At 50.6% G+C, this 26,049-nt stretch overlaps 1 protein-coding gene across 3 annotated transcripts in view; it reads left to right on the forward strand.

Moving 5' to 3' along the window:
- The window catches only part of Actn1 (actinin alpha 1), a 99,203-nt gene extending 74,165 nt beyond the window's left edge, over positions 1–25,038 (forward strand). Inside the window, exons 9-22 of one of the 3 annotated variants that reach the window (XM_052739448.1) lie at positions 6,278–6,370; positions 7,609–7,839; positions 9,687–9,834; positions 12,477–12,627; positions 13,717–13,825; positions 14,552–14,692; positions 16,148–16,330; positions 16,748–16,882; positions 17,919–18,098; positions 19,173–19,319; positions 20,299–20,379; positions 20,817–20,882; positions 22,234–22,392; positions 24,096–25,038. In XM_052739448.1, the coding sequence (XP_052595408.1) occupies positions 6,278–6,370; positions 7,609–7,839; positions 9,687–9,834; positions 12,477–12,627; positions 13,717–13,825; positions 14,552–14,692; positions 16,148–16,330; positions 16,748–16,882; positions 17,919–18,098; positions 19,173–19,319; positions 20,299–20,379; positions 20,817–20,882; positions 22,234–22,392; positions 24,096–24,254 (1,983 nt within the window). In that variant the 3' untranslated portion in view covers positions 24,255–25,038. The remainder of the gene's footprint in view (positions 1–6,277; positions 6,371–7,608; positions 7,840–9,686; positions 9,835–12,476; positions 12,628–13,716; positions 13,826–14,551; positions 14,693–16,147; positions 16,331–16,747; positions 16,883–17,918; positions 18,099–19,172; positions 19,320–20,298; positions 20,380–20,816; positions 20,883–22,233; positions 22,393–24,095) is intronic. The other 2 variants (XM_052739449.1, XM_052739450.1) reach the window with 2 other exon arrangements.
- Positions 25,039–26,049: the final 1,011 nt, after the last annotated feature.

Raw genomic sequence — 26,049 nt, forward strand, 5'->3', positions numbered from 1 at the left:
GGAGATCAGTGGGTCTGTCCTCTTGGCCTCTGAGTGGCCTATCTGAAGTGCATAGTGGAAGCTCCGCTCCTACCCCTCCGTCCCTTGCTCATTTCCCTCTCTGCTCACGTCCCTCTGGCCCTCTCCTCTCCTCCCGCCCGTCCGTCCGTCCGTCCGTCCCCCTTCTGTCTCGTGCTCTCTGTCCACTGCTGCTGTTCGGGTTTGCTCCACGCTGTTCTGCTTTCTTCCCTCAACCTCTTCTCCTTCTCTGTGCAGATGTGTAGGCACGCTAAGGCCGGAGGGGAAGGCCATGTGACCTAATGTTTCATGTCACTGCCACGCCTTCTCGGGGCGCAGAAGGTGAGCTCGCCCTTGGCCTCGCCCACTCTCCCCGCCGCCGCCCCTTGGCCCATCTTGTCCTCCTCACTGGACACCAGCAGCAGTCCCCCTGACTGAGAGAGGGTTAGTTCATGCCCACGTGCAGATGCCGGAGAAGTCCAGCCTCCGGGTGGACTCCACAGAGGGGAAGGCGGCCAAGCTATCCGAGCCTGGATCCTAAGCCCTTCCCTTAAATACCCAGAATCCCTTTCCCCTCTGACCCTCCCTTCTTCCTGCCTGAGCAAGGCCATCTTCTCAAATCTAGGCCGGAGCCAGGGCTGGGAGATGTCTTCTGACGTCCAGGCCAGAGTCCTGCATGCCGTTTGCCAGCCAGGCCTCTCGTGGATAGTTGTAAATTACATAAGAGTGCCACCTGTGTGCCACAGACTGTGGAGATTTAAACATTAGCTACTAAAATTACTCTGCAGATAGCAGCAAAGATGTCTTTTTCTTTTCACTCTCTCTCTCTTTGTTTTTGTAGTGGTGCTGGGGTTTGAACCCAGGGCCTTGTGCTTCCTGGGTAAGCATTTTACTGCCAAGCTTCATGTCCAGCGGTAAAATGTCTTCTAACCAAATCAGTCTTTTTTTTTTTTAAATAAAGGGCACTTTTTTTAAAAATTGCCCAAAGACAACCAGATGGGCTGGTAGCAACCCTGGTACCCACTGGATGGGTGCCCAGACCTGCCTTTCTCAGTGGTGGCCAGCCTCCAGCTTCCCAGCCCTCCTGCTGGCCTCCTGACTCCTTCTCATCCTCTGCCCCTCACCTTTGCTGCTCTCCTGACAACCTCTCCTGAACCCTGTCCCTGACCTCTTAGCCAGGGTATGGGCAGCTTCTCTGCTTGCCTTGGTTGGGCATTTGTGCTCAGCCTACTAACCACACAAAGTGTCCTGGCCAGGCTGACTGAGGTGGCCTGTCCCCTCTGTCTGACTATCCTGTTCCTCTTTTTCATGCCCTTTGCCTTTAGGGATTCTGCCCTGGGCTTCATGCCTGCCGACACTGGCCTTGCCTGTCTCTGATTCCTTTTCTGTGTCCTGGCTGATGATAATGCTCAGGAAGGGTGTGTGTGTGTGTGTGCATGTGCGTGTGTGTGTGTGTGTGTGTGTGTGTGTGTGTGTGTGTGTGTGTGTGTGTGTATACGCAAGCGTGTGTGCATGCACACATGCGTGGCATGGAAGAGATGTGGTATGGTGTATGTATCCTGGGTGCAGTAGGGAGTGTGGGATTTGTGTGGCTCCCCCTCCGAAACCCTCCCTCCCCTGTGCCCTCTTCCCGTTTTCTCATCCCTGTTGCAACCATTTCATGCTTTTGTCCACATCCCGGGATAGATAGGAGCATAGACAGTGTGGCGGGGTGTGGGGTGTCTCGCTGGATCCAGAGCTGTCCCCAGCCACTTCTACAGCATCTGCCTAGAGTGATCAGCCCCAGAAGGATGTGTCCCTCTGGTTTGGGGGGCAAGGAGATGAAGGAATCTGTCTGCATCTGGCACTCTTGTCTTGACTGCCTCTGCGGCTGGTACCCATGACAGACATCTTCCAGAGCCAGGCCATATCCACGGCCCACCCTCTTCTCCTCACCTCTCTCTGGCCAGTCATGGATAATAGAAGTGGAAAGGTCCCAGTTAATAGACGTGGGCGAGTGCCTCTGTACGTTTCCACACAAGCATGTGATGGACACAGCTGTTGAGGGACTGTCCTCATTGGGCAAGGACCAGCTTCTGTTTGGCAGGCTGGTTTGGATTCTGATTCTCTGCTTCCCGGGTTTAGAATGGGTGGAGAGAGCATCAGGGTTTTGTTTATGCAGCTGGTGCTTCGGAGGTCTCTTGGGAGCTATTTCTAGGAGCTGGCCCCCGAAGGGGCAAACTTGATCTGCTGTGCATGTTTCTGGATGTCTAGGGACAGGTGGAGCTGTCTGTATCCATCCACCTGTCCATCAATCACTCGGTCCAGGAGTGTAAACCTTCTAAGGGAGAAAAATGTATTCCCATCCACAGACGCTGTACCTGTCTGGAAAGACATGATGACAAGGAGGTGGCCTCAGCAGGGCTTCTGTGCTGCGGCTCTGTCCAGAGGAGACAGCTGGGGGGCTGCAGGGTGCCTTCTTTGAGCAGCAGCTTGGAGCTTGGAGGTGTGGGGTGGGATAACATTCCCCCAGGAAAGGCTCAGGTACCACTAGGGAAGGGCAAAGAGACCATCACTAAGGAGTCACTCACTACTAACAGCGGGGACAAAGAAGGTCGTCATGGATAAGGCGGAGGCTTTAAGGTGTGAGAGGGGAGGAAAGAAAGCAGCATTGCTGAGTCACCATAGAACGGGGAGTTCTAGGGAAATCGAGGCACAGGTGGCGGGACAGACATGTGTCCCCAAACCCACCCCAGCCTGCTTGTCTTGAGGAAGCGCCATTCTGGGGCTAGAAGCCATGATCTGTTGGGCTTAGCAAGCCTGGCTTGGGGGTGGGGGTAGACAAGATGGCAGTCACTGGGCAGGAGGGAAGGCAATTTTAGCTAGATTTTTACTAAAAACATGACCAATGAGATCTTTGTAGCATTCATATAAACAGTGGGTTGTGGGTGGTGGAGCCCTGGTGTGTCACTTTGCCTGGTTTGGGTATTTGATGACGACACTCTAATTGATGACAGCCTCTCTATAGATGGATCTGTCTCAGGTGACTTGGCACTCTGATTATCAGGGCAAGCAATAGCTAAATCTCTAAGAATAATAGCTCGTGGATATTTATATATATATATAATTGAATGTTGTGTGACTGGGTGTGGTGACACATGCCTTTAATCCCAGCACTTAGGAGGCAGAGAGGTAGGTGGCTCTCTGAGTTTAAGGGCAACCTGGTCTCCATAGCAAGTTTCAGGACAGCTAGGGCTACATCGAGAAACCCTGTGTAAAAACAAAACAAAAAGAAAATTGTTGCATGTTAAGTTGTACTAACAGTAGTAACAGTTGAAGGTGGTCACGGAGAACGTGGGAATGTGCATCTGGCCTCTTTCTCTGGAGTGTATTCTCGGCCCGTTGGCGTCTATGCTTCCTTGCATTATCTCATGCAGTCTGTCGTCCAGAAAGACTTGGGCAGCCTGCTTCGCTAGCGTGTGTTTTGGAACAGCCCGTCCTGTCATAGAAAACCCAAAGCCCGACCCCAACCTGGGTTTTCTTCTGGATGGCTTCGTCTCTTTCTACCAGGGCCCTTTTTTTCCTCTCCTGGTCCAAGTCCCTCCCTGGTGTTCCTGAACTCCAGCAGCCTGGCAAGCATTGCTTACACACTGTGCTGCTGTTAATTTTCCCCTCGGCTCCCACCCTGCCCTGGGCTTCTTGTAGCTCTGGGGAGGGGAAGCCGAGAAGCCAGATGCTTAGGATAGCTGTCATGGGACTGCTGCCACCATCTGCAGCCTGATTCCCTTCACTCCGTGGGGGAGGTCTGCAAGGCCAGCCAAGCTGCCTTGTCTCCCCTCTGGCTGAGGTTGGTAGTGCCTGGTCGGTCTTCATAAGGGGGCCACTTGAAAGCATGTGTCCCCTATGCCCCTGGCGGGCTTATTCAGGGTTGCAGCCTGTGGAAGGAAGTGGGGAGAGGCGGGGAGACAGTATTCTGAGGACTTTAGCCTCTGTCTTTCAAGAACCTGCTTCTCAGAGGTTCCTCAAGGTGACCCACAGTGTTTACAGGTGGGACCTTTTTAAAGAAAGCACTCTTCTTGTACTCTATGGGTCCTTTGGGGATGCTGGTAGAGTCCTCCAGCTCTCTTCTGCTGAGGCTAGCCTGAAAAGGTCAGGCATTAGATCCTTGGAAAACATCCTCAGGAGTCCCATGTAGAAGTCTTCCCCAGGTTTCATCCAAAGGACTCTTCTTTGGCTGTGGAACTATCTACAGGCTGTGGCAAGGCTTTAAGAGCACAGCTCTTAAAATTGTACGGACTCATTCCCCACCCAGCCTACCAACTTGGCAAATAAGTTTATGGCTGCTGAGCGCAGGATTCAGGATGCATCTGGAGGACAGCAAGTTTAAGTTGGGATTTATTTACATTGGCAATGATAGCAGCAAGCTAGCATGGTGGTGCACGCCTGTAATCCCAGTACTCTGGGGTCTGAGGCAGGAGATTTGTGAGGTTTCTGGCCAGCCTGCAGCTGTTGTTTATCTACAATGAGGAGCTACCCATGACTTGTTTGTGGCAGTGTCTGCAGCCACCTCCTGGTTGTCTGTGGTCCTCTGCCTTCACTTTGATGGAAGTAGTTTTGGTAACACCAGGCAGGATCATCACCCCAGCCAGTTTCATGAAGCGTACTGACCTGGTGCTCAAAAGTCTGCATTCTTTCTGGATCCTGCCCCTTAGGGATAGGCTCCTGGAAAGCGACTCATTTCTTCAGCGCCTCAGGGAATTCGCCACAGTTACTCAGTGGTTCTCAAGAAGATGGCAGTCGAGCAGGACATCTGTATGAGAAGGGGCCCTGCCATCTCCAGGACAGGGTTGAGTTTGAGGGCAGGGCTGATGACTGAGCTGGGGACCCAGAGTCCCTATCTGGCCATTCCTGCATTCTCTCCTGGGAGTCCCAGCTGTTTGGTACCCACACTGTAGGATACAGTCTCTGGACTGTTCACTTGAGAGACCTTTAGGACAGTTTTGTTCTGTCCCATCCCCTGAATCCACCACACTCACCCACAAGGCATGTGATTTGGTTGGCATTTCCTCTTTGAACAATTCTTCTTGGGAAAAAAAAAAAAAACAAAACATATGTATCATAGTCATTTCTTCCAGTTCTCAAGGAATTCTTTACACTCAGTCTCGTTTTGTGGTAACAGAAACTCTTTTTGTTCATCAACCAGATTTGGGTTTTGCCTTCCTCTTTCTCAAACCAGGTATCCTTTATCATCTATAGGTCACCTGTCTCCAGGGTCCCAGGGTTCATCTGTATCTTCTCATAGGCACTGTCTTCTCTACCTTCAAGTGTCTCCTTTCTGCCCTGTGGTCTCCAAAGAGCTCCACGTTCATACTTCTCCTTGGCCTAGGGTTGGTATAGGTACGAGGCCACAACTCAATTCAGAACCACTCAAGTGGACCAGGTGTGATAGTGAAGATCTTTACACCCAGCACTTGGGAGGCAGAGGTGGCCAGCTCTCTGTGAGTGAGTTCGAGGCCAGCCTGGTCTACAGGAGTGAGTTTCAGGATAGCCAGGCCTACCTAGTGAGATCCTAACAACAACATCACTAAAGTGAAGTGGGTTTGGGAACACAAGGTCCCTGCTGCTGTTGGGTACACAGGACCCTTAGCAGTCACCAGAGGCTGGGTCTCCATGGGGTGCTAGGCCTTGTGGCTGGTTACCATTCCATCTCTCCATTCTTCTCCCTGTTGAGGACTGTCTCTGGTCTCTCCTGGTCCAGTGCTTGGTGCGTGGTGTGATCTTAGCCGAGCCGTCAACACCTGTGCTGGGTTGCGCCTTACATCTCCTCCTCCGTGCACTGCTGTGCCTTTAGCTTTTCCCTAAAGGGCTTTGAACCAGGAGCCTTCGGAGATTCTTCAGGGAACCTGTGAGGCCTCGCTGTCAACCAGCACCTTCTCACGCTCTCAGACTTGAAGTTCTCCCATCTTCAAAATCCTGTCAGATCCAGCCCGAGGTCCCAAGTCTTGTGATCCCTGGAATCCCAGGATGGGCTTGAATCTCTTCCTTTCTCCACCTGGCCTGAGATTTTTGAACGCCTCAGTTACTTGGTTTATTTCTTCCCAGCATGCATGACGGGAATCAACCCTTGTCCGGGGCTGGCCGAGAGAATGATGCAGGAGACAGGGGAGTGTGACACGGTCTCAGGGGCTCCTTTCCAACCACATGGAGTAGTGGGGGAGGGGCTTGTTGACACAGGTGTGTGTGTGGGGGGGTTCCCCGTTGCTGGGGCAGGCTGGTTATGACTTTTCTATCTTGTCGCCAGGCGGAGACAGCGGCCAACCGCATCTGCAAAGTCTTAGCCGTCAATCAAGAGAATGAACAGCTTATGGAAGACTACGAGAAGCTGGCCAGTGATGTGGGTACCCCTGTGTTCTTCCAGGCTGGCCTCCCTGCCAGGCCCTGCATTACACCCTGAGAGAAGGAAGCTCTTAGGATTGGTGCCTGCACAGTCATTCTGTGGGCACAGTCCCAGGCTGGTGCGGTGCATGAGCCAAGCACGGTTAACCTAGGGCAGCCTGGTTCTGGGCCTCTGGGGGAGCAGAAGTGAAGACAGAGGAAGAGGAGGAGGAGGAGGTGTCTGGCTTACAGTGAGCCTGGGAGAATGCCTCCACCTCTCTGGCTCTTGCTTTTTTTTTTTCACTTACTGAGTGGGAGTTGAACCCTGAGATCTCAGAGGCCTTTGCAGCCTGGTCTACTGCCGCTCTGTAAGTTTTTGTCTAAACTTGATAGTACAGGGCTACGTCAGGTTCCGAGAAGCCACGTGCCTGGGAGGACTCAGTCCTGGCTCAGGCTGGCTCAGTAGTCAGGCCAGCAGGGGACAGGATGGCGAGAAGTTAGCCGGTTGCCCCGCTGTCATGTGGGTTAAGGTGCTGCTCCTTTTGGACTGCTCCCCTGGCCTTTTGGTGGCTCTGCCTTCCAGTTTAGTGAGAGCCAGAAGCCCAGGCTTTAATCCCTGCTTCATCGTTTCAGCCAGTCACCGCAGCAAACTGCGTGACCTGGCAGAGCAGAGCCTTGGGTGCCTCCTCCATAACGTGGGGGTGCTGATAGCACTTGACCATGAGGTATTTCTATGATTATTTCTGTGAGTCACCCCCGTGGGTCATGCCTGGCAATATGCAGGTGTTCCGTAGGCTTCCTGTCATCCATCTTTGCAGTCCTACATCTTCATGACCCTCACCATGGCTCCAGGATAGAAATCTAGGCTGTCCCGGATTCTAGTCTCTTCTTCTTGAGGCCGGAGATCCCTGTTCTGTTACATCCCTGCTTGGTATAGATTAAGAAACTGAGGCCTCAGGTCTCCTTGCAAAGCAGGTTGTGGTTCTTTGGTTTGTCCCTATCAGGGCAGAGAAGATGAGGCGTGGGCTCTGAGTTGACCATATCCTGGTCACCTTGGAGGGAGCACCCGGAAGCCTTCCTACGTGGCATGGTGAGGCCCTAGTGGGTCGTTGGGAAGGGAGTGTGCCATCAGGAGAGACTTTTTGCCAGCCCTCTTCCTGCAAGGGAAGGGCCTACAGAAAAAGGACAAGCTGGCCTTTGCACACACCTTCCTCCGGCATCCTCAATCCATGCCTTGTCTCTGCCCTTTCGCCTCAGCTCTTGGAGTGGATCCGCCGCACCATCCCCTGGCTGGAGAACCGGGTGCCCGAGAACACCATGCATGCCATGCAGCAGAAGCTGGAGGACTTCCGAGACTACCGGCGCCTGCACAAGCCGCCTAAGGTGCAGGAGAAGTGCCAGCTGGAGATCAACTTCAACACGCTGCAGACCAAGCTGCGCCTCAGCAACCGGCCCGCCTTCATGCCTTCCGAGGGCAGGATGGTCTCGGTGAGTGCCAGGGGCAAGTCTGGGGCCTGCCTGGCCACCTCCGTCCCCCAGCTGCTTGGAGGTGGGTTTCCTTCTACCTACCTGCCATGTTCCACGTTTCTTTCACTTTGTCACTCAGGCTTGAGTTCAGGTGCAAGAGGGATAGCCACCTTCTCCCCTGACTGCTCTGGGTCAGGCTTGCTCTTCTCAACCCCTGAGCGTTCCAAATTTCCCCTGCCCCTTAAAAAGATAATGTTTTAAACAGGATGTCTGGTCGTACTGAACCAAGCAATAATGTTAATTTTTAATTTTTTTATAATCTTAAGTACTTTCAAAATAAAATAACAACCACAAAAACAAAGCAAAACTTTGGTTATCTTAAATAACTAATTTTTGTAGAGTATTTCTAATATACAAATACATAAAATATTAAAAAGTAGAAGTTATTTATAATCTTACTACCTACCATCGATTTTGTTTTAAATTGAAAAGATCCTTTTATTCTTTTATTTATTTTTTTGTGACTCTAGGCCTTGAATCTATGTCCTCATGCATGTTAGGCAAGTGCTCTGATGTAGGACCACATTCTCAGCACCCTTTTTATTATTTTTCTGTGAGATAACTCATCCTGGATGTCGACTCATCCAGGCTGGCCTAGGACTCAACCATGAAGGCCTTGAACTTGAGATTCTGCCTTGATGTTCTAAGTAGCTAGGATTACAGGCCTGTGCTGCCAAGTCCAGTTTTAATCTTTTTATATAAATATAATTTTAAGTGACTCTTAAAGCATGTTTTATATAATAAAATTCTTTCAAACAGAAAGAATCTTATTATATAAAACCTATAACAAGTTGGGTGTGAATCAAGTCTATAATCCCAGCTCTTGGGAGACTGAGGCAGGAGGATCACAGCAAATATAGCTAGGCCTTATCTAGAAAATAGAGACAAAACCCTAATATTGCAACCAATTTTCTGTGTCATGGGTGCCCTTCCATTGTGTCCCCCTTTATCATTTTGTCCTTCATTCTCCTTTATCCTGTCTCCAGGACTTTATGGGCCAGGAGAATGCAGGACAAATTCATCAAGGCAGAACCTTTTATCCTTTCAAACAAAGCGTAACACAACAAAAACAAACAGACATATTGGGCAGGACCAGAGAGGGCCAGGCCAGGTGGGGGGAGGCAGGAACAAGGTGATCTTGAAGGGAGAAAGCAGGTCTGTGGTGTCATGCAGGCAGTTTGGAGCACCAGTACTTTAAAGTTCGGGGCTTAATCAGATGCTCTTGGGTTGTCAGAGTCACTGTTAGCTAACAGATATTCCTGAGAGCTGAAGGAAGCGCCTCTGATGTGGGGCGCATGGCCAGCACATGGCCAGGAGGATGGCCCTCAGACTGGTTCTACTCTAGTTCTTCCAACTGGGTGCCTATGCTAACTGTAGGGTGCCTTGTACAAAGGCTGTGTGTACTTCTTTTCTGCTCATGATCGTGGCTGATTCCCTCTCCCAAGCTACTCTCCAGAGCCCAAAGGCCAGCATCTGGGAGTCTTGGCCTATTAGAAGTGTGTATCTTGGAGGCCGTACTGTCAGCTTGCTTTATTCTTAATTGGTTTGGCCCCCTGGCTTGATCTTGGACCTGTGAGACTGGCTAGGGTTTGTTTGGAAGCTCGTCCATGAAGGGGAGGGCGCCATCGGTGGAGGTGGACGCAAGCTCCACTCCCTCTCCAAGAGGCAGGGTAGTCCGAATAGGCCCTGGAAGAGTGAGACGGGATGTTTGGCTGCAATGTGGGTGGCGGCCAAAGATCCGAAGCGTCTCTGCCTGGAAGGCTGCAGCCCCTCCAGGTTCTCTGAGCCCGAGCCTCCCATCTCTGCAGGATATCAACAATGCCTGGGGCTGCCTGGAGCAGGCAGAGAAGGGGTACGAAGAGTGGCTGCTGAATGAGATCCGGAGGCTGGAGAGGTTGGATCACCTGGCGGAGAAGTTCCGGCAGAAGGCCTCCATCCACGAGGCCTGGACCGATGGTGAGCCAGAGCCAGCTCCCGCCTCCCCGCCCCATTTCTGCTTTCCGACTCCCACCCAGCCGCCGGCTACAGCTCTTCTCTTTTGCCCTCGTTGGTGTCTTCTTGTTTGTCGCTGAATAGTTCTCTGGCATCGGGCAGGTTCATTCACCCCTGGGTTGCTTCGGTTTCCCTGTTTGCCAAGTAGGAACCGTAGTACCAACTCCTCGGTGTGTGAGAACTAAGTGGCCGAGGGCACAGGTGTGCCGCGGAGAATTATGGACGGCAGTTTGGGGAAAGTGCTACTTCTTCGTTGTTCTGCATTGCCATTTGTTCTTTCCAAGTCCTTCAGTGTGTGGCTGTCAGTCCTGGCATTGTCCCTGAGAAGTGGTGTCTGTTTGTCTGTTTCCAGATTTCTGAAATGTGGATGTTGAGGTCCCACTGTGTCATTTCCTAGGCTGGTGGCTGACCTCTGCTTGTTGACCGCAAGGCTAACAGTCGTCTGTGAGATGGTCTTTTCCCCCCAGAAACTGACTTGGATTAGAGTGAGGACCAGCTCCTGCCCATTTTCTTGCACTCTGCTGGCCACAGTGGCTAGAGCTCCTGAGGCAGAGCCACTGGCACTGGTACCTAAGATCTCCTTACCCAGCCCTGGTTCATGTTCCTCTGGCCTCGGGTTGGAAGTGAATAGGGAGGACCGTATTCTGTAGCCATCTGGGAGTGGCCTGGCTTGGTAGGAAAACACCCAGCGAAACGAGTGGGTTTAGGTTTCCATCTAAGTACATGTGGAGTTACCGAGTGAAGGGGATTGGTGGAGATGGCTCTGACCGCCCACTGGTATTTTTTTATTTTATTTTTGTTTTGTTTTGAAATAGGAGTTCATCGTGTAGCCTTGGCTGACCTAGAACTCACAGTGTAGACCAGGCTGGCCTGGAACTAAGAGATCCACCTGCCTCTGCCTCCCTAGTGCTGGGATTAAAGGCGTGCGCCACCACACCCAACTAGAATTCCATTTCTTAAGATTAAGGAATTAACCCTAAACATGGAAGACACTGTGTGCACAGGGCTATCTGTGGGAAATCTGGCACAGTACAGGCTGGGGTGGGGTGGGATCCCCGGCCCCACAGAGCAATGAGAAGCTCTATTGGAGAAATCTGACCAAGAAATTATCCATATCCATGTCTCTGGATTCAACCAACTTTGAAGCAAAATGTTAAGAACAAAAAGGAATTATGTCTATGCTGAGCTCATACTACAGACTGTTTTCTTGTCATAATTCCCTGAAGACTATGGATGAACAGCTGTCTACATAGATAGCATTTATACTGTAAGCAACCTGAGTGTTTTAAAGTATATAGGAGACCTATATACTTTATAGGAGAATATATGCGAATACACACACACACACACACACACACACACACACACACACATACACACACACACACACACACACACACTGTGTCATCTTATATAAGGGATCTGAGCGTCTTGGGATTTAGGTATTCTAAGGGGGTCCTGAAATGAATCTCCTGCAGATCTTGAAGGACCACTGTACCCAGGAAGACCCTGAGGTCCAAGTAGAAATTCTCATAGTGTGTGCTGCTAAATATTTTTAAAGCAAGCCAGGTGGTGGTGGCGCATGCCTTTAATCCCAGTACTTGGGAGGCAGAGGCAGGCGGATCTCTGTGAGTTCAAGGCCAGCCTGGTCTACAGAGGGAGTTCCAGGATAGGCGCCAAAACTACATAGAGAGACCCTGTCTCGAAAAACCAAAAAAAAAAAAAAAAAAAATTTAAAGCAGAAAACATTTATATAGGAATAGATAAACACATTTATTTGTAAATTCAATCTAAACTTACTGTGTTATGATTTTAAAGGGAAAAAAACAAAACAAAAGGACCAACCCAATACCAGAAGAGAGAAAGAAATGCTTTACTACTGGACATAGCTCTTAGCCTCACAGCCTAGCCTTTATGGACCAAGAAGGTATGCCGTCCTGTGATGGCGTAGGCAGAGAATGTTCGTGTACACGAGGCTAAGTTTGCCCATCCTGAGAGGGTCCTTCTTCAGGCAACTTGGAAGCTTTTTAGGGAGGTCATTCCTCATCCTTGTCTTCCTCCTTTAAGAGCAGGGCCAAAAATGCAAGCGCTGCCCTTGCCCTGGGCTGAGGACATTACTGATGGGCTGAGAAGGCTCTAGTCACCAGTGGATGTGAGCAGCAGAGGCCACAGGTTCACTGACTGTGCTGAGACTATCTGGGAAGCCCTATAGGGCTTTCAGGACGTAGCCATAGTAACTAGAGAGATTCTAAGATTCAAAAGTACCTCTGAGGTACTCCCCCGGCTCCCCCGGTATTCCATAGAGCATATATGGCTGTGTTTCCTACTGTTAGAAAGTGGATGTCTGGCCTCATGCATTTCTACATATTCCTGCATAACCTTCATAGACAGCTAGTCTAAATGCTCTGGAAATGCTCCCTGGAGGGCAGTGGTCTTCCCAGCCTCTTCCCATACTTGGATATTCTTGCTGCACGTCCACTCTCTTACACTGTAGATTGGTGTACAGTGAGCACTTCCATGGGAAATACCCAGACCAAACACACTTGCCTGGCTCTTGCTCAGCTGTGTCCCATCCCCATCTTCCGCCTCCCTCACCCCAACCCCAGGCAAAGAAGCTATGCTGCGGCAGAAGGATTATGAGACAGCCACCTTGTCAGAGATCAAGGCTCTGCTCAAGAAACACGAGGCCTTTGAGAGTGACCTGGCTGCCCACCAGGACCGCGTGGAGCAGATCGCTGCCATCGCCCAGGAGCTCAAGTAGGCCCCCTTCGATCTCCTTCCCTTCGGTGCCCCAGTGTGAGGCTGAGGTCTGCTTTCTCAGCTGTTCTAGGTGACGGTGGGAAGTAAGGGGATAGATTGATGGGGGGAAAGAGTTGTGCCCATGTGGTCAAGGAGGCAGTACAGAAGGCAAGGACTCTTCCTGGTGGGAGAGAGCCTGATCCATTCCATTCTCGTGCAAACATTTGGTCATCACCTGTTACCAGGATCGGAGCAAGGGGTGCTCAAGCCCTGTTTTATTTGACTTTACCTTTCATTTACCTTTTAAAAAATTATTTTTTTAAATTAACTTAAAAGTAATGGGGTTTGTTACAACATTTTTGTACTGTTTTGTTTTGTTTTCTAAATTGTGTATGAGAGAGAGAGAGAGAGAGAGAGAGAGAGAGAGAGAGAGAGAGAGAATGTGCGTGCAAACAGGCATATGCATGCCATGGGCGTGTACGTGGTGATCAGGGGACCAAATTAAAGGAGATGGTTCTTCCTCTGCTTTTACTGTGAGCTCCAGGAATTGAACTCAGGTCCTCAGACTTGTACAAGTGCCTTCACCCACTGGCCCATGTTGCCAGCCCAGATTTTATTTTATTTTATTTTTGTTTTCTCTTGAGACGGGATTCAAATTGTAGCCCAGACTGGCCTAGAACTCAGTGTGTGCCTCAGGTTAACCTCAAACTTGCGGCAGTCCGTCTGTCTCAGCCTCCCAGGAGAATGCTCAGATTAGAGGCATGAGCCACCATGCCCAGCTGCCAAGCCTTAGTCCCTGACTCTGAGCTTTTTCCTTGGGCCCCAGCTGCTTCCTGTCATTGGTCGTTAGAGTCACCACCAACTTGGTTTGTGGCAGGGACTGTTGGAGAGGAGCAGCCCCCTTTGGTCTCCTGCCCCCAGTTTCCTGAAAGCCAAAGAGGCAGGAATGGGAAGGATGCTGGAAGGTGTGCCGAAGGGAGCACCCCCGGCTCCCCCAACACCGCTAGTGCTCCTCACATCCCCAGGAACAAGAATGACAGGCTCCCTACCCACCCCCCTCAATCTGTGTCGTTCATTGCTTGACCCCTGTCTCTTCCCACTCTACAGTGAGCTGGACTATTATGACTCACCCAGTGTCAACGCTCGCTGCCAAAAGATCTGTGACCAATGGGACAATCTTGGAGCCCTCACTCAGAAGCGGAGAGAAGCATTAGAGGTGAGGACCCTGTGGTGCCATGTGTCTCTTCCTCCTCCTCCTCAGTTCTCTGCTTTTTAAGTTTCCATGACTCCCTGGACCATCCCCTGTTGGTGAATTTATTAAGGCCACTCCACGTAGTTAAAAGGAAGATTTATTTAGTGGGTAATTTACAAATGAAGGGATAGGTAGGTTGCAGGGTCTGGGGAAGGTGTATCGCAGTCCAGTGGTGTTCTCTGGAGCTCTGCTCAGTCAACCTCCACCGTCCAGGGTCCCGGAACAGAGCGAGCGCCGCCCCATCCAGATCTCGGGTCTCCAGGCTCCTCCCTTGGCCCCGCCTTGTAGCCGTGACAGTTGCCCGAAGCCTCAATGGGGGTTGGAACTTCCAGATCCAAGCTGGAATGGCTACCCACTACAGTCCCCATCTCTGGCCTAATGGGAAGACTCCCTTTGGCCGAGAATGTGTGAACTTGGCCTTGATGGAGATCCTGCTCCTGTCCCAGTGAACTTGTTAGTCCAGCGCCTTTGGAAGGTTGTCCTGTTCTGTAAACCAGACCCTCTTGGGACCAGGGCAAGTGATTCCAGTGTGAGGTGATCTGTCAGTTGACAACCAAGACCCAGAACCACTCAGGAACTGGTTCTTCCTGCCTCATCTGGTCCAATGATTCTAGACCAAGATGCCTGGGGGTGGGGGCTGGCCTTTGAGGGTGACTCTGCTAAACATTCCACCCCTCTTGATACTCCCAGAGAACAGAGAAGCTGCTGGAGACCATTGACCAGCTCTACTTGGAGTATGCTAAGCGGGCTGCACCCTTCAACAACTGGATGGAGGGAGCCATGGAGGACCTTCAAGACACCTTCATTGTACATACCATTGAGGAGATCCAGGTGGGCATCCCAGAGAGGCTGGTCCTCTTTAGGATAAACTGAAGACCAATATCCCAAGGGTTCCATAGATTGAAAGTGTTAGCATATAAGGTTGTGTGTGTGTGTGTGTGTGTGTGTGTGTGTGTGTGTGTGTGTGTGTGTGTGTGTTAAAGATTATTTATGTTGTTTATATGGGTGTTTTTTCTGCATGTATGTATATGTACCACTTAGATACAGTGCCCAGATGCCCCTGGAACTGGAGTGACAGATGGTTGTTGGTAGTCCTATGTATGCTGGGAATGGAACCCCAGTCCTCTGCAAGAGCAGCAAGTGCTTTTAACTTCGAAGTCATCTCCCTAGCCTCCTACCCCCTTTTAAAGATAGGATCTCACTATGTACTTCTGGCTAGTCTGGAACTCACTCTGTAGACTAGGCTGTCCTCAAACTCCCAGAGAGCCGCCTGCCTCTGCCTCCTAAGTGCTGGGATTAAAGGAGTGAGCCACCACTCCCAGCCTAACACTTGAATTATCGTAACAAGATAATATATGTACATAGAATAACATTCTAAAGATAAAGGGGTGCTGTGACAAGGTTCCCTCCCATAGCCCTTTCTAGCCCCCTGCTCCCTTTTTTAGAGGTAAGTAGTATCATCAGTATGATCTTTGTATATGTAAACAAATGTGTGTGGGGTGGTTGGTGTTGTGTGTGTGTGTGTGTGTGTGTGTTTTCAAGACAGGGTTTCTCTGTGTAGCCCTGGCTGTCCTAAAACTTGCTCTGTAGACCACACTGGCCTTGAACTCAGAGATCCGCCTGCCTCTGTCTCCCGAGTGCTGGGATTAAAGGCGTGTGCTACCACTACGCGGCAGACCTGTATTTATTTATGTGTTCTTTGTACACACAAAAATGTGGACTTTATTATATACCAGATCCCAAATCTTGACTTTAACATTAATCGTGGGGCTCCCATTGGCTCCCATCTTAGAGAGTTTGCAGGGGCTAGGCATACAGCCCAGGTGATAGTGTGCTTGTCTAGCACCCTTGAAGCCCTCAGTTCAGTTCCCACCTCTGCATAAAATGAGTATGTTGGATGCATGTCTTTAACCACAGCACTCCCAAGGTAGAGGAAGAAAAAAAGGGTTTTGCAGGAAGCTGAAGGAGCTAGTATTGAAAGAGAATACTTGGGGAGCGGGGATGGCCCCACCCAGATCCCTGATCTGGTGGTAGGGCGTTGAACACCCCAGAATGGTGGCTGCTGACTGTACCAGCCCTCAGGACACAGCTGTCGCTTTGCCTTCCTCTGGCCACCCTGCCTCGCCGGTTCTCTGCCATCAGAACTTGGTTTGGTGTCTCCACGTCTTCAATAGGTGTAGGACTTGGCCTTCAGGGCCCTTCCACCTTTTATTTGGGACCTCTGGGGCTCCCTTTGCTTATCTTGTCTGAGGAGAGCACTGACTAATCCTGCCATTGTCTATCCAGGGACTGACCACAGCCCATGAGCAGTTCAAGGCCACCCTCCCGGATGCCGACAAGGAGCGCCTGGCCATCCTGGGCATCCACAATGAAGTGTCCAAGATTGTCCAGACCTATCATGTCAACATGGCAGGCACCAACCCCTATACAACCATCACGCCTCAGGAGATCAATGGCAAATGGGACCATGTGAGTTGAAGGGCTAATGGGCATAGGCCGAGCCATTATACTTTTTTTTTTTTTTTTTTTGGTTTTTCAAGACAAGGTTTCTCCGTGTAGTTTTTGGTGCCTGTCCTGGATCTCGCTCTGTAGACCAGGCTGGCCTCGAACTCACAGAGATCTGCCTGACTGCCTCCCGAGTGCTGGGATTAAAGGCGAGTGCCACCGCCGCCCAGCTATTATACATTTCTTAAGGGCAGGATTTTTATCTGTATCTCACTGGTTTTCATTTATTAGTGAGTGAATTTCTGGTCCAAGCTGACACCTTCACTCTTACTGCATTCTGACTTGCCCTTCCCCTCACGGGGGGCCCCCATTTCCTCACCTGGGAGTATGGAGATGTGTGGCTGGCCTGCCTACAGAGTCCCATGGTTATTCTCACCCCAGGTACGGCAACTGGTGCCCCGGAGGGACCAGGCACTCACGGAGGAGCATGCCCGCCAGCAGCACAACGAGAGGCTACGCAAGCAGTTTGGGGCCCAAGCCAATGTCATTGGGCCCTGGATCCAGACCAAGATGGAGGTGAGTCTTGTCATGGGAAGCAGGCTGGCAATGTCTTACCTCTTCCCGGCACCGTTCCAGCCAGCCAAGTCACCTGGTTACTAGGAAGAACCGTGGAGAGGACTGAGGTCTGAGCTCATGATTGTTCAGTGGCAGGGTATGCCAATGGTTTGTTCCCTATGTCTCACTGGGGCAAAGTAGGACACTACTGAAGAATTACCTACGGAAGTTCCACAGGAAGAGCAACTGAAGGCCTGGGTCAGCTCAGTCCCTCTGGGTTGCCTTGTCTCCATTGCCGCTCCCCCAGGCAGTGGGCCTGATCTTTTTAGAAAGAGAGCCGAGCCTCTTATAACAAGTACAGAATAATTTTGTGGGATGTGTGTGATGAGTGATCACTGAGCATCTTGAGTGGAGAGTCCATGTCAAGTTTATGTGCACACGCGCGCGCGCGCACTTATGTACACGCACCCCCAAGACTCTACTTGTAAATACTCGGTAAATATTAACAGGACCGAACTGAATGAGCACAAGCTGCTTTTACTGAGAACCACTTACATGAGTCAGCGTCTGGCGCAAGTGTATACCAGGCCTGGCTCATGGAGTTGGGGTGGCTCCGCAGGGCTTGGCCAGCCATCCTAGAGGCGAGAGAGCAGGAACAAAAACAGCTGTAGAAGAGGCACGCCAGGTGAACTGAGAGATATGAGGGGGTTCTGCTCAACGTGACATAGTTGGGAGACGGCTGCGAGCAAGGCTCTGGAAGGCGTTTAAACAGCAAACAAAGGAATGAGCATTCGGGTCAGCCGTTGACCCTGCCTTCCAACCCCTTCCTCAGGCGAAGGTGGACGATATATCACCCAGTGCCAAGGCTTAATATCGAACTACAGGATGCAGCTTCCTTACCAAGGAATGCCCATGCTAAATAACTTTTTATGTTCAGTGTTGCCAGTTCTAGCTTCGCTAGGGCTGGGATGCTAGCAGAGGTGACCATGGGGGACTGGTCCCTGCCACCTAAGTGCAGAGTGGGCTGGTCTGACGTTATCTCCTTCCTGATGCGCAGGAGATTGGGAGGATCTCCATTGAGATGCACGGCACCCTGGAGGACCAGCTCAGTCACCTGCGGCAGTATGAAAAGAGCATTGTCAACTATAAGCCAAAGATTGACCTGCTGGAGTGTGACCATCAGCTCATCCAGGAGGCGCTTATCTTCGACAATAAGCACACCAACTACACCATGGAGGTAAATAGGCTGGGTCCTGCTTCTCTGAGAGGAAGCTGAGGGCCCTTCATGTCCTCCACGTGGAGTATCATCTCCCAAGGAATCTGGTTGTAGGAGGAGGAATGCTCACTCTCTCTACCCCCAGACTCTTTACCTTCAATGCACAGCACCTTCTGGATGCCCCAGAGAACTTGTTGCAGGTGTACATATCTGGTCCCTAGTTCCAGAATTCAATTCATTTGTTCTAGGGTGGAACTTTGAATCTCAATTTTTAGCAAGCCCTTCCCAGTGATTTTGCTGCTGGTGGGCTCAAGACTGGCTTAGGTACCTGCTCTCTCAATGATGTTAGCTGTTCATCCCCTCATGGTAGGATGTGTCCTGAGGTTTGCCTTGTTAAGCTGTTTCCTCGTTGTTCAGATATCATAGAGTGTGCTTCCACTGGCTGGAGTGTTACTTACTGTGTGATCACTGAGACCACCATGATGTATTTTTGGCTTGTCTTTGACCAGAAGGCCATTATGTGGTGCCAGCCATCTTGGTTTTTGTGGGGTAGGACCTGCTGGGAGGGGATCGCTCTGTTTTTTGTTCTTCAGTTTTTCCCGCCACAAAAATCTACCTTCCTTCACTGACAAAGTTCATTGGCAAATCTGGTTCTTGTTGCTCTTCCTGCCCCTTTTAGGCCCTCTGTCCTGGTAGCGTGTGTTCTGTATTACCCTCCAGCTGGTCATACTGTGACTCCAGATAGATGACCAAGCTAACTGTTTTGGCCTTTAAAAATAATATATATTTATTTTATCTTATGGATATGGGCATTTTGCCTGAGTGTGTGTCTGTGTACCATGTGTGTGCCTGGTGCCCAAGGAGGCCAGAGATGATATATTCTCTGGAACTAGAGTTATAGATGGTTGTGAGCCACCGTATGGGGGCTGGCAATCAAACCTGGGTCCTCGAGAAGAACAACAAATTGTTCTTAACCACTGAGCCATCTCTCTAACCCCTACTTTGGGCCATTTTTGAGTTGGAAGGAGGAACAGTAAGACAGCCTGGAGCCCGGGCCTGGTGTCCCTTTCTGACAAGCTCGTCACTTGCTCCTAGCACATCCGTGTGGGCTGGGAGCAGCTGCTCACCACCATTGCCAGGACCATCAATGAAGTGGAGAACCAGATCTTGACCCGGGATGCCAAAGGCATCAGCCAGGAGCAGATGAATGAGTTCCGGGCCTCCTTCAATCACTTCGACCGGGTGAGAACCCTACTCCTTGCTCCCCTAGAGTGGCCCCCAACCCCCGACCACCCAGAGCCCTGGAGGGCACTGCCCAGGGCATGAGCCTGGTCCTTGGGTAGGTGAGGAGGAGAGAGAGGGAGGAACTGATAACAGCCTGCCCTGACTCAGTATACCCCATAGAGCCAGGCTTTCTGAGCTGGCCTTGGAAAGCCTGCCCTGCCCTGTAAGCTTTCACGGCATTCCGAAAGACAATGCTACTGTGGGTGAGAGAGAATCTTTCATCCTTGTTCCTCTCCTGTGAGAAACCAGTCTTTGGGAATGAGGCTGTCAGAGCCACAAGTAAAGCCCTGTGCCTATTGGCTGTGGGGACTGTCCTTACCTCTGCCTTGGGACAAAGGAGCAAAAAGGGACTGCCCATACTGAGGCTGCCTTTGGGACCTGCTACTGGGGACATTAGAGTCCACCGTCATGGCTCCTCACGCCAGCTTCAGGACAGGCTGCAATGTCAGTGGGCTGCACGTTCCTGGTGCCCTGAGCCTGGGGACAGCCACAAGGGAGGCGGGGCCTGAGGTCAGGTGCTGTCGGTCCACCACCCTGCCTGCTTCACTGCCCTCCAGGTACCTGGCGAGGTGGGGGGCGGGGTAGGGTTCCGGGAGACATCAGGTAACCCGGGGCACTCCTGGGAGCTTCTCACCCTTGTGGCTCATCATGTTCCCCCTCCGGCCCTGCTTTCCCAAGCAGGACTATGTGTGCCAGGGACAGGGCCCCCTCTGGAACCTTGTCCGTGTGTCTAACTGTGTGCACTTTTATTTCCCCTCTCCCCCACCCCTTACCCTCCACCCTCTCCACCCGCATGCCTTTGTCCCTGTGTCTCCCCACACACACCACCTCCCACCCTGGGGCATGGCCCACCCCCACCCCCCACCCGTACCCCCTCACGGCCTCCTCCTCTTCCCTGGCACCGCATGGCTCGCTGCCTGGCGCACCACGGCCCCAGGATCACTCCGGCACGCTGGGTCCTGAAGAGTTCAAAGCCTGCCTCATCAGCTTGGGTTATGATATTGGCAACGACCCCCAGGTACTTGCCTCCTGCATGGAGCACGCTCAAGGGTGGCCTCTGGGGCGAGAAATAACGCATTTCTCCTTTTTTCTCTTCTCTCTCTGTCTGACTCTCCCTGTCCCCCTTCCTGTGGGCCATGGGGCTCGTCCTCTTCGGCTATCCCTGCCTGTCCCCTGTCGGGTTCCTCTGACTTCTGTCCTCTGCCCGCGGTTACCTTTCCTGGGAACCTGCCTGGGTATCCGCCTCTCCTCCCTCATCACGTCTCATCTGTGGACTGGACTGCTGCATTTCTTTGCCCTGACCTCCTTCGACATGTCCCTCCTCCATTCTTCGGCTCTTCCGAATCTTCACCATAAACTCCGCCCTTCCTTTCTGCTGTCTTCCTGGCCTCTGGCTGGCCCTTCCTCCTCCCACCTGTCTGTCCCGTCCTGTGTCTTGGTGCCACTGCCCCACAGAAGAAGACGGGCATGATGGACACAGATGATTTCCGCGCCTGCCTTATCTCCATGGGTTACAACATGGTAACGTAAACCCCATCCTCTACCTGCCAGGCTTTCTGTTGCCCTGGCCGGGAGGCAGCCACCTAACCGGAGAAGCTAAGTCTTAGTAATGGTGGACCTGAGGCCCTTAGGTTAGCACTGCCCTCTCCTGGGGAGCCCCTTGGCCCCCATCCTTGGGGAAGATGGCACCTGAAAACCAGACGACGCATGGGGCCAGGGTGTGGCTGAGAGGCTTGGCCTTCTTATCTTGGTCTCTGCACTAGCTCGTCTTATGGTACTTACTGTGGAGAAAGGGCTTTTCATTCCCATGGTGGACACCAACTGTGGGCGGCCAACCCCAAGGCATATAGGAATGACAGCTCTGCTTTGTCTTACGTGAGACAGGGAGGTATATATTTCTGCCCTGATAACAGCCCCCATCCAGGCCAGCCACCACTCAGCGGTTGGCCCAGGCCTCTCTCTAGTGTGTCCCCACTTCATCCAGCTTTCTGAGCAGGACAGGACACTTAGCTGGATAGACAGGTGGTTCCTGCCTATTGAGCCAAATACGAAACCCATGTGATGTCCAGCAAGGTTAAGGGCTTGGCCAGATGTGTGCTCAGTAAGTCCCACTTGGCCATCAACAGCTTGTGGTCTCATCTGAAGTGAAGGAAGTCCCACATAGTAGTTGTAAGAGTTAAATAAAGTGATCATGAGTACTGTGCACTTGACTGGCGCTTAGGAAATATGGAGGGATAGGGAAACAGCAAATTCTTTTTGTTTGTTTGTTTGTTTTTGTTTTTTTGAGACAGGGTTTCTCTGTGTAGTTTTGCGCCTTTCCTGGAACTCGATTTGTAGACCAGGCTGGCCTCGAACTCACCTCTGCCTCTGGAGTGCTGGGATTAAAGGCATGCGCCACCACCACCTGGCAGGAAACAGCAAATTCTTGAGCCAGTCTGCCTGAGTTTTAATTAGCTTCCTACTTATTAGTTGTGTGACCTTCGGCAAGGCCTGTCTTGGCCTCGGACTTCCATACAGTGGAAATAATATGATTTTATTTAGTTGCGGTGATGATAAAATGAATTATAACATATAAAACATTTAGAACGAATAGTAACTGGCATGTAGTACATGCTATATAGGTGTTATCCTTGCTAATGTTATTGTCATTATAATCAATACCACCATTATTTTCTGTAACGGGAACTCAGGGATCTGTAGTGGGTGGGAAGTCCTGAGTCTCCAACTATTAAGTCACTGTCACACCCTTGGGGCAACCCAAGCCAGATCAGAGGGCTGTCCTGCCCTCCATAAGCTACTCAGGGCTCGAGGTCTACCTGAGACACTCCAGTAGGCCATTAGCTGACAGGTGTGGGTTGGCTGTTTCCTCCAGGGAGAGGCAGAATTTGCCCGCATCATGAGCATTGTAGACCCCAACCGCTTGGGGGTAGTGACGTTCCAGGCCTTCATCGACTTCATGTCCCGAGAGACAGCTGATACAGACACAGCAGATCAGGTCATGGCTTCCTTCAAGATCCTGGCTGGAGATAAGGTGGGTCTCTCGTGGCTCAGGTCACTGTATCCACTCTGGTCTGTTGGACACATGGCTAGGATATGAGCACCTCGGTCATTCCTCCTAGGGTCCCATGGGGCCTCATTGCAATGCCTCTCCACCCAATCTGTAATGCCTTGGGCTCAGCTAAGTTGTTGGGACATGGTATTGGTTTAGGAGGGCCATCACAAGGAACCCTGCAAGTCACCAAAAACCACTGTGTTGAATGGAGGAGGCAGGTGCTTCGGAGTGTGTAGTTGGAGGAGTCAAACCACCTTGTAGGACCCAGAAGCTGTCTAGTCGAAATGACTAATTTTGTAGAGGAAGAAAACAGTCCAGAAAGGGGAAGTGGTCTCCTGACTTTTGGAGTGAACAGAGGGCAGCCCCACGCTTCCTCACACTGGGGCCCAAGGGGCTCACAGTTGTAGCACTTGAAGCTGAAAAGTCTTTGGTAAGTCCTAGGGCAGTGGTTCTCAACCTTCCTAATGCTGCTGCAGCCCTTTAATACAGTTCTCCATGTTGTGATGACCCCCCAACCATAAAATTATTTTCGTTGCTACTTCATAACTGAAATTTTGCTACTGTTAATATATTGCAATGTAAATACCTGATATGCAGGATATCTAGTATGCGACCTCTGTGAAAGGGTCATTCAGCCCCACAGGGTTCACAACACATGGGTTGAGATCACACTGGTTGAGAGCTGCCATCCTAGACCCTTTAACTCCTATGTATGCATGAAGGTATCAGATCCAGTGGAACTGGAGTTACAGACAGCTGTGAGCTGCCATGTGGGTGCTGGGAAGTGAACTCGTGTCCTCCGGAAGAACAGCCAGTGCTCCTAACCACTAAGCCATCTCTCCAGTCCCCCCTTCAACTCCTATAAACAGCAGTGTCCAAGTTGATTTATTGGGTGGGGAAGGAAAGGAAATTCAGAGGCCCAGGCTGGGAGCTGGCTGAGGTGTGTGGCAAGGCCCACACTTGCAGACTGGTGAAGAGAGCTGTCTGTAGCTGTGATTCCTAAACTGGATATTCATTCTACTCTGTGGGACACTCCTTAAGTTTTGATACTGGCGGAGGTCTTTAAAGAGCCAGTTGAGTGGCTGTGGAGGGCTCCTAGGAAGTTATGTTCTGCCGGAGAACCTTTGAAACCGAGCCAGCACATGGTTACTATAAACCAGTAGGATGAATGAGAAGAATCTGGGCGGAATTAGTTTGGAAAGAATTTGAAGTGGGGGGCTGGAGAGACGGCTCAGAGGTTAAGAGCACTGGCTGCTCTTCCAGAGGTCCTGAGTTCAATTCCCAGCAACCACATGGTAGTTCACAACCATCTGTAATGAGATCTGGTGCCCTCTTCTGGCCTGCAGTCATACATGCTGTCTACATAATAAAAAATCTTTTTTTAAAAAAAAAAGAAGTTGAAGTGGATACTAAAATGGAAAACATGAAGTTTTAAAAAATTATATATACATATGATATGTAATATATAAATACATCATATGCACTTAAATATATATGTACATACACACAGATGTCAGTGTTATATGTACGCATGCATGTATTGTACGGATCAAGGAGACCTAGGAGGGAGAAAACAGGTACCTAACATTGTTGGCAAGTTTGCGACGTAGGAATTGCGGCACTGCCGCGTTGCTTTCCGGCCGCTGCCAAGCTTTGCGACCCTGACCATGCTTTCTCCGCAGAATTACATCACGGTGGACGAGCTGCGCCGCGAGCTGCCACCTGACCAGGCCGAGTACTGCATCGCGAGAATGGCCCCCTACGCGGGCCCCGACTCTGTGCCCGGTGCTCTAGACTACATGTCCTTCTCCACCGCGCTGTACGGCGAGAGTGACCTCTAACCGGCCCCCGCCCCCCCCGCCCCCCTCGGCCCTCTGCGCGTGCGCCCCGCCCGCTCCTCCTCCTCCGCCCAGTCCGGCTCCTCCTCCTCCTCCGCCCAGTCCGGCTGTCCGGGTTTGCTTTCAGCTCAGCCACCAGGGGACTAGCTGCAACCCGGGGCGGCACCAAGCCTCCCTGCCCGCGAAGTGACAGTTTACAAAATTATTTTCTGCAAAAAAGGAAAAAAAAAAAAAAAGGTTACATTAAAAAAAAAAGTTAAAAAAACCAAAAAACTACATATTTTATTATAGAAAAAAAAAAGTATTTTTTTCTCCACCAGTCTTAAATGGAAAAGAGGAAAAATTAACTATTTGCACCGAAATGTTTTTGTTGTGACATAGGAAAATAACCAAGCACAAAGCTACATGCCATTCTTTTTACTGACTTTTTTTCCCTTCTACTGTTCTGTCTGCTGTATTCATTTCTCTAATCTCATGTCCGCCTGGGGAGTGGGGGTAGGTGGGTACTCTTGTCAAAGGCACAGCGGTGCATGTGTGTTTGCTAGCTCACTTGTCCATGAGAATATTTTATGATATTAAAGAAAATCTTTTGAAATGGCTGCTTTTCAAAGAAGATAATTCATTGGCTTCTCATTTTTAAGTCTCCTCAAAAGTGTGGCTGGCCTGTTTTATGAATGCAGACTTAAAAAAAAAAATTTTGAATGTTGCCTATTCAAGATAGGCCAGACTTGGAGATTATGATGTTGCTTGGCACAGACTGTATTAAAACAACACTCCCGTGACACCACTTCGTTTTGCTCCTTTTACCGACTTCCAGAAGTGAGGGTGGGGGTGTGTCAAGAACGGTGTGGGATACCTGTACCCACCCACCTCTAGATCGTGAATCTGGTATGTGAATCTTATTTACTTTGGAAAGGGAAAGATGGTTTCCTCAGTGTACTGGAAGTTGAAAGGTCATGAATGCATAAGGGGATCCCCCTGATGGCAAGCTCCACTGTTCTTGGTTCTCTGTAGCATCTGTAGCTTCTGCATGTCCCCCAGCCATTTTGTTTTTGCTACAGAGGACAGTTTGAATTGTGACAGGGTTGTATTCCCCGTTTCATACTCCAAATGTCACATAGAGGACTGGGGCTGTAACTTGGTGGCACGGTATGTGATGAGCATATGCTAGTCCCTAGAACCCCAAAATGTACCACAGATAACAACTGTTGAGCCTCACAGGGAGCTCATTTACACACACACACACACACACACACACACACACACACACACACACGTATCTAAGACGATATGATAAGCTCCAACTTATCATCTAAGTTTAGATGGGGGAAATCTATATAGTTGCCAGAAGCCCTACCCTCTTTCTCCTTACCCATGTCTTTGAGGCTTCTACTCAAAGTACAGAGTGGTGAAAAAATGATCATGTTTAAGATAATTTAGTAAGGGGCTGGAGAGATGGCTCAGAGGTTAAGAGCACCGACTGCTCTTCCGGAGGTCCTGAGTTCAATTCCCAGCACCCACGTGGTGGCTCACAACCATCTGTAATGAGATCTGGCACCTTCTTCTATATATATAATAAATAAGTAAATCTTAAAAAAAAAGATAATTTAGTAAGTAAAGCTATGTAGATGTGTTTAGGAGTTGGGCCTGGAGTCAGTTTTAAAATGCATTGCTGTGCCTCCTAAAAATAGTGAACCGGCGATCTGCCATCCCTCATCTATTAAGTGGTGCTGTTATAAATGTGGTAGATAGAGAGTGGAGAAAACTAGTATGTATGCATGTTGGCTGTGGTCGATCT

Source organism: Peromyscus californicus, unplaced genomic scaffold (assembly GCF_007827085.1).
Source record: "Peromyscus californicus insignis strain IS unplaced genomic scaffold, ASM782708v3 Scaffold_15__1_contigs__length_86483966, whole genome shotgun sequence".
Lineage (NCBI taxonomy): Eukaryota > Metazoa > Chordata > Mammalia > Rodentia > Cricetidae > Peromyscus > Peromyscus californicus.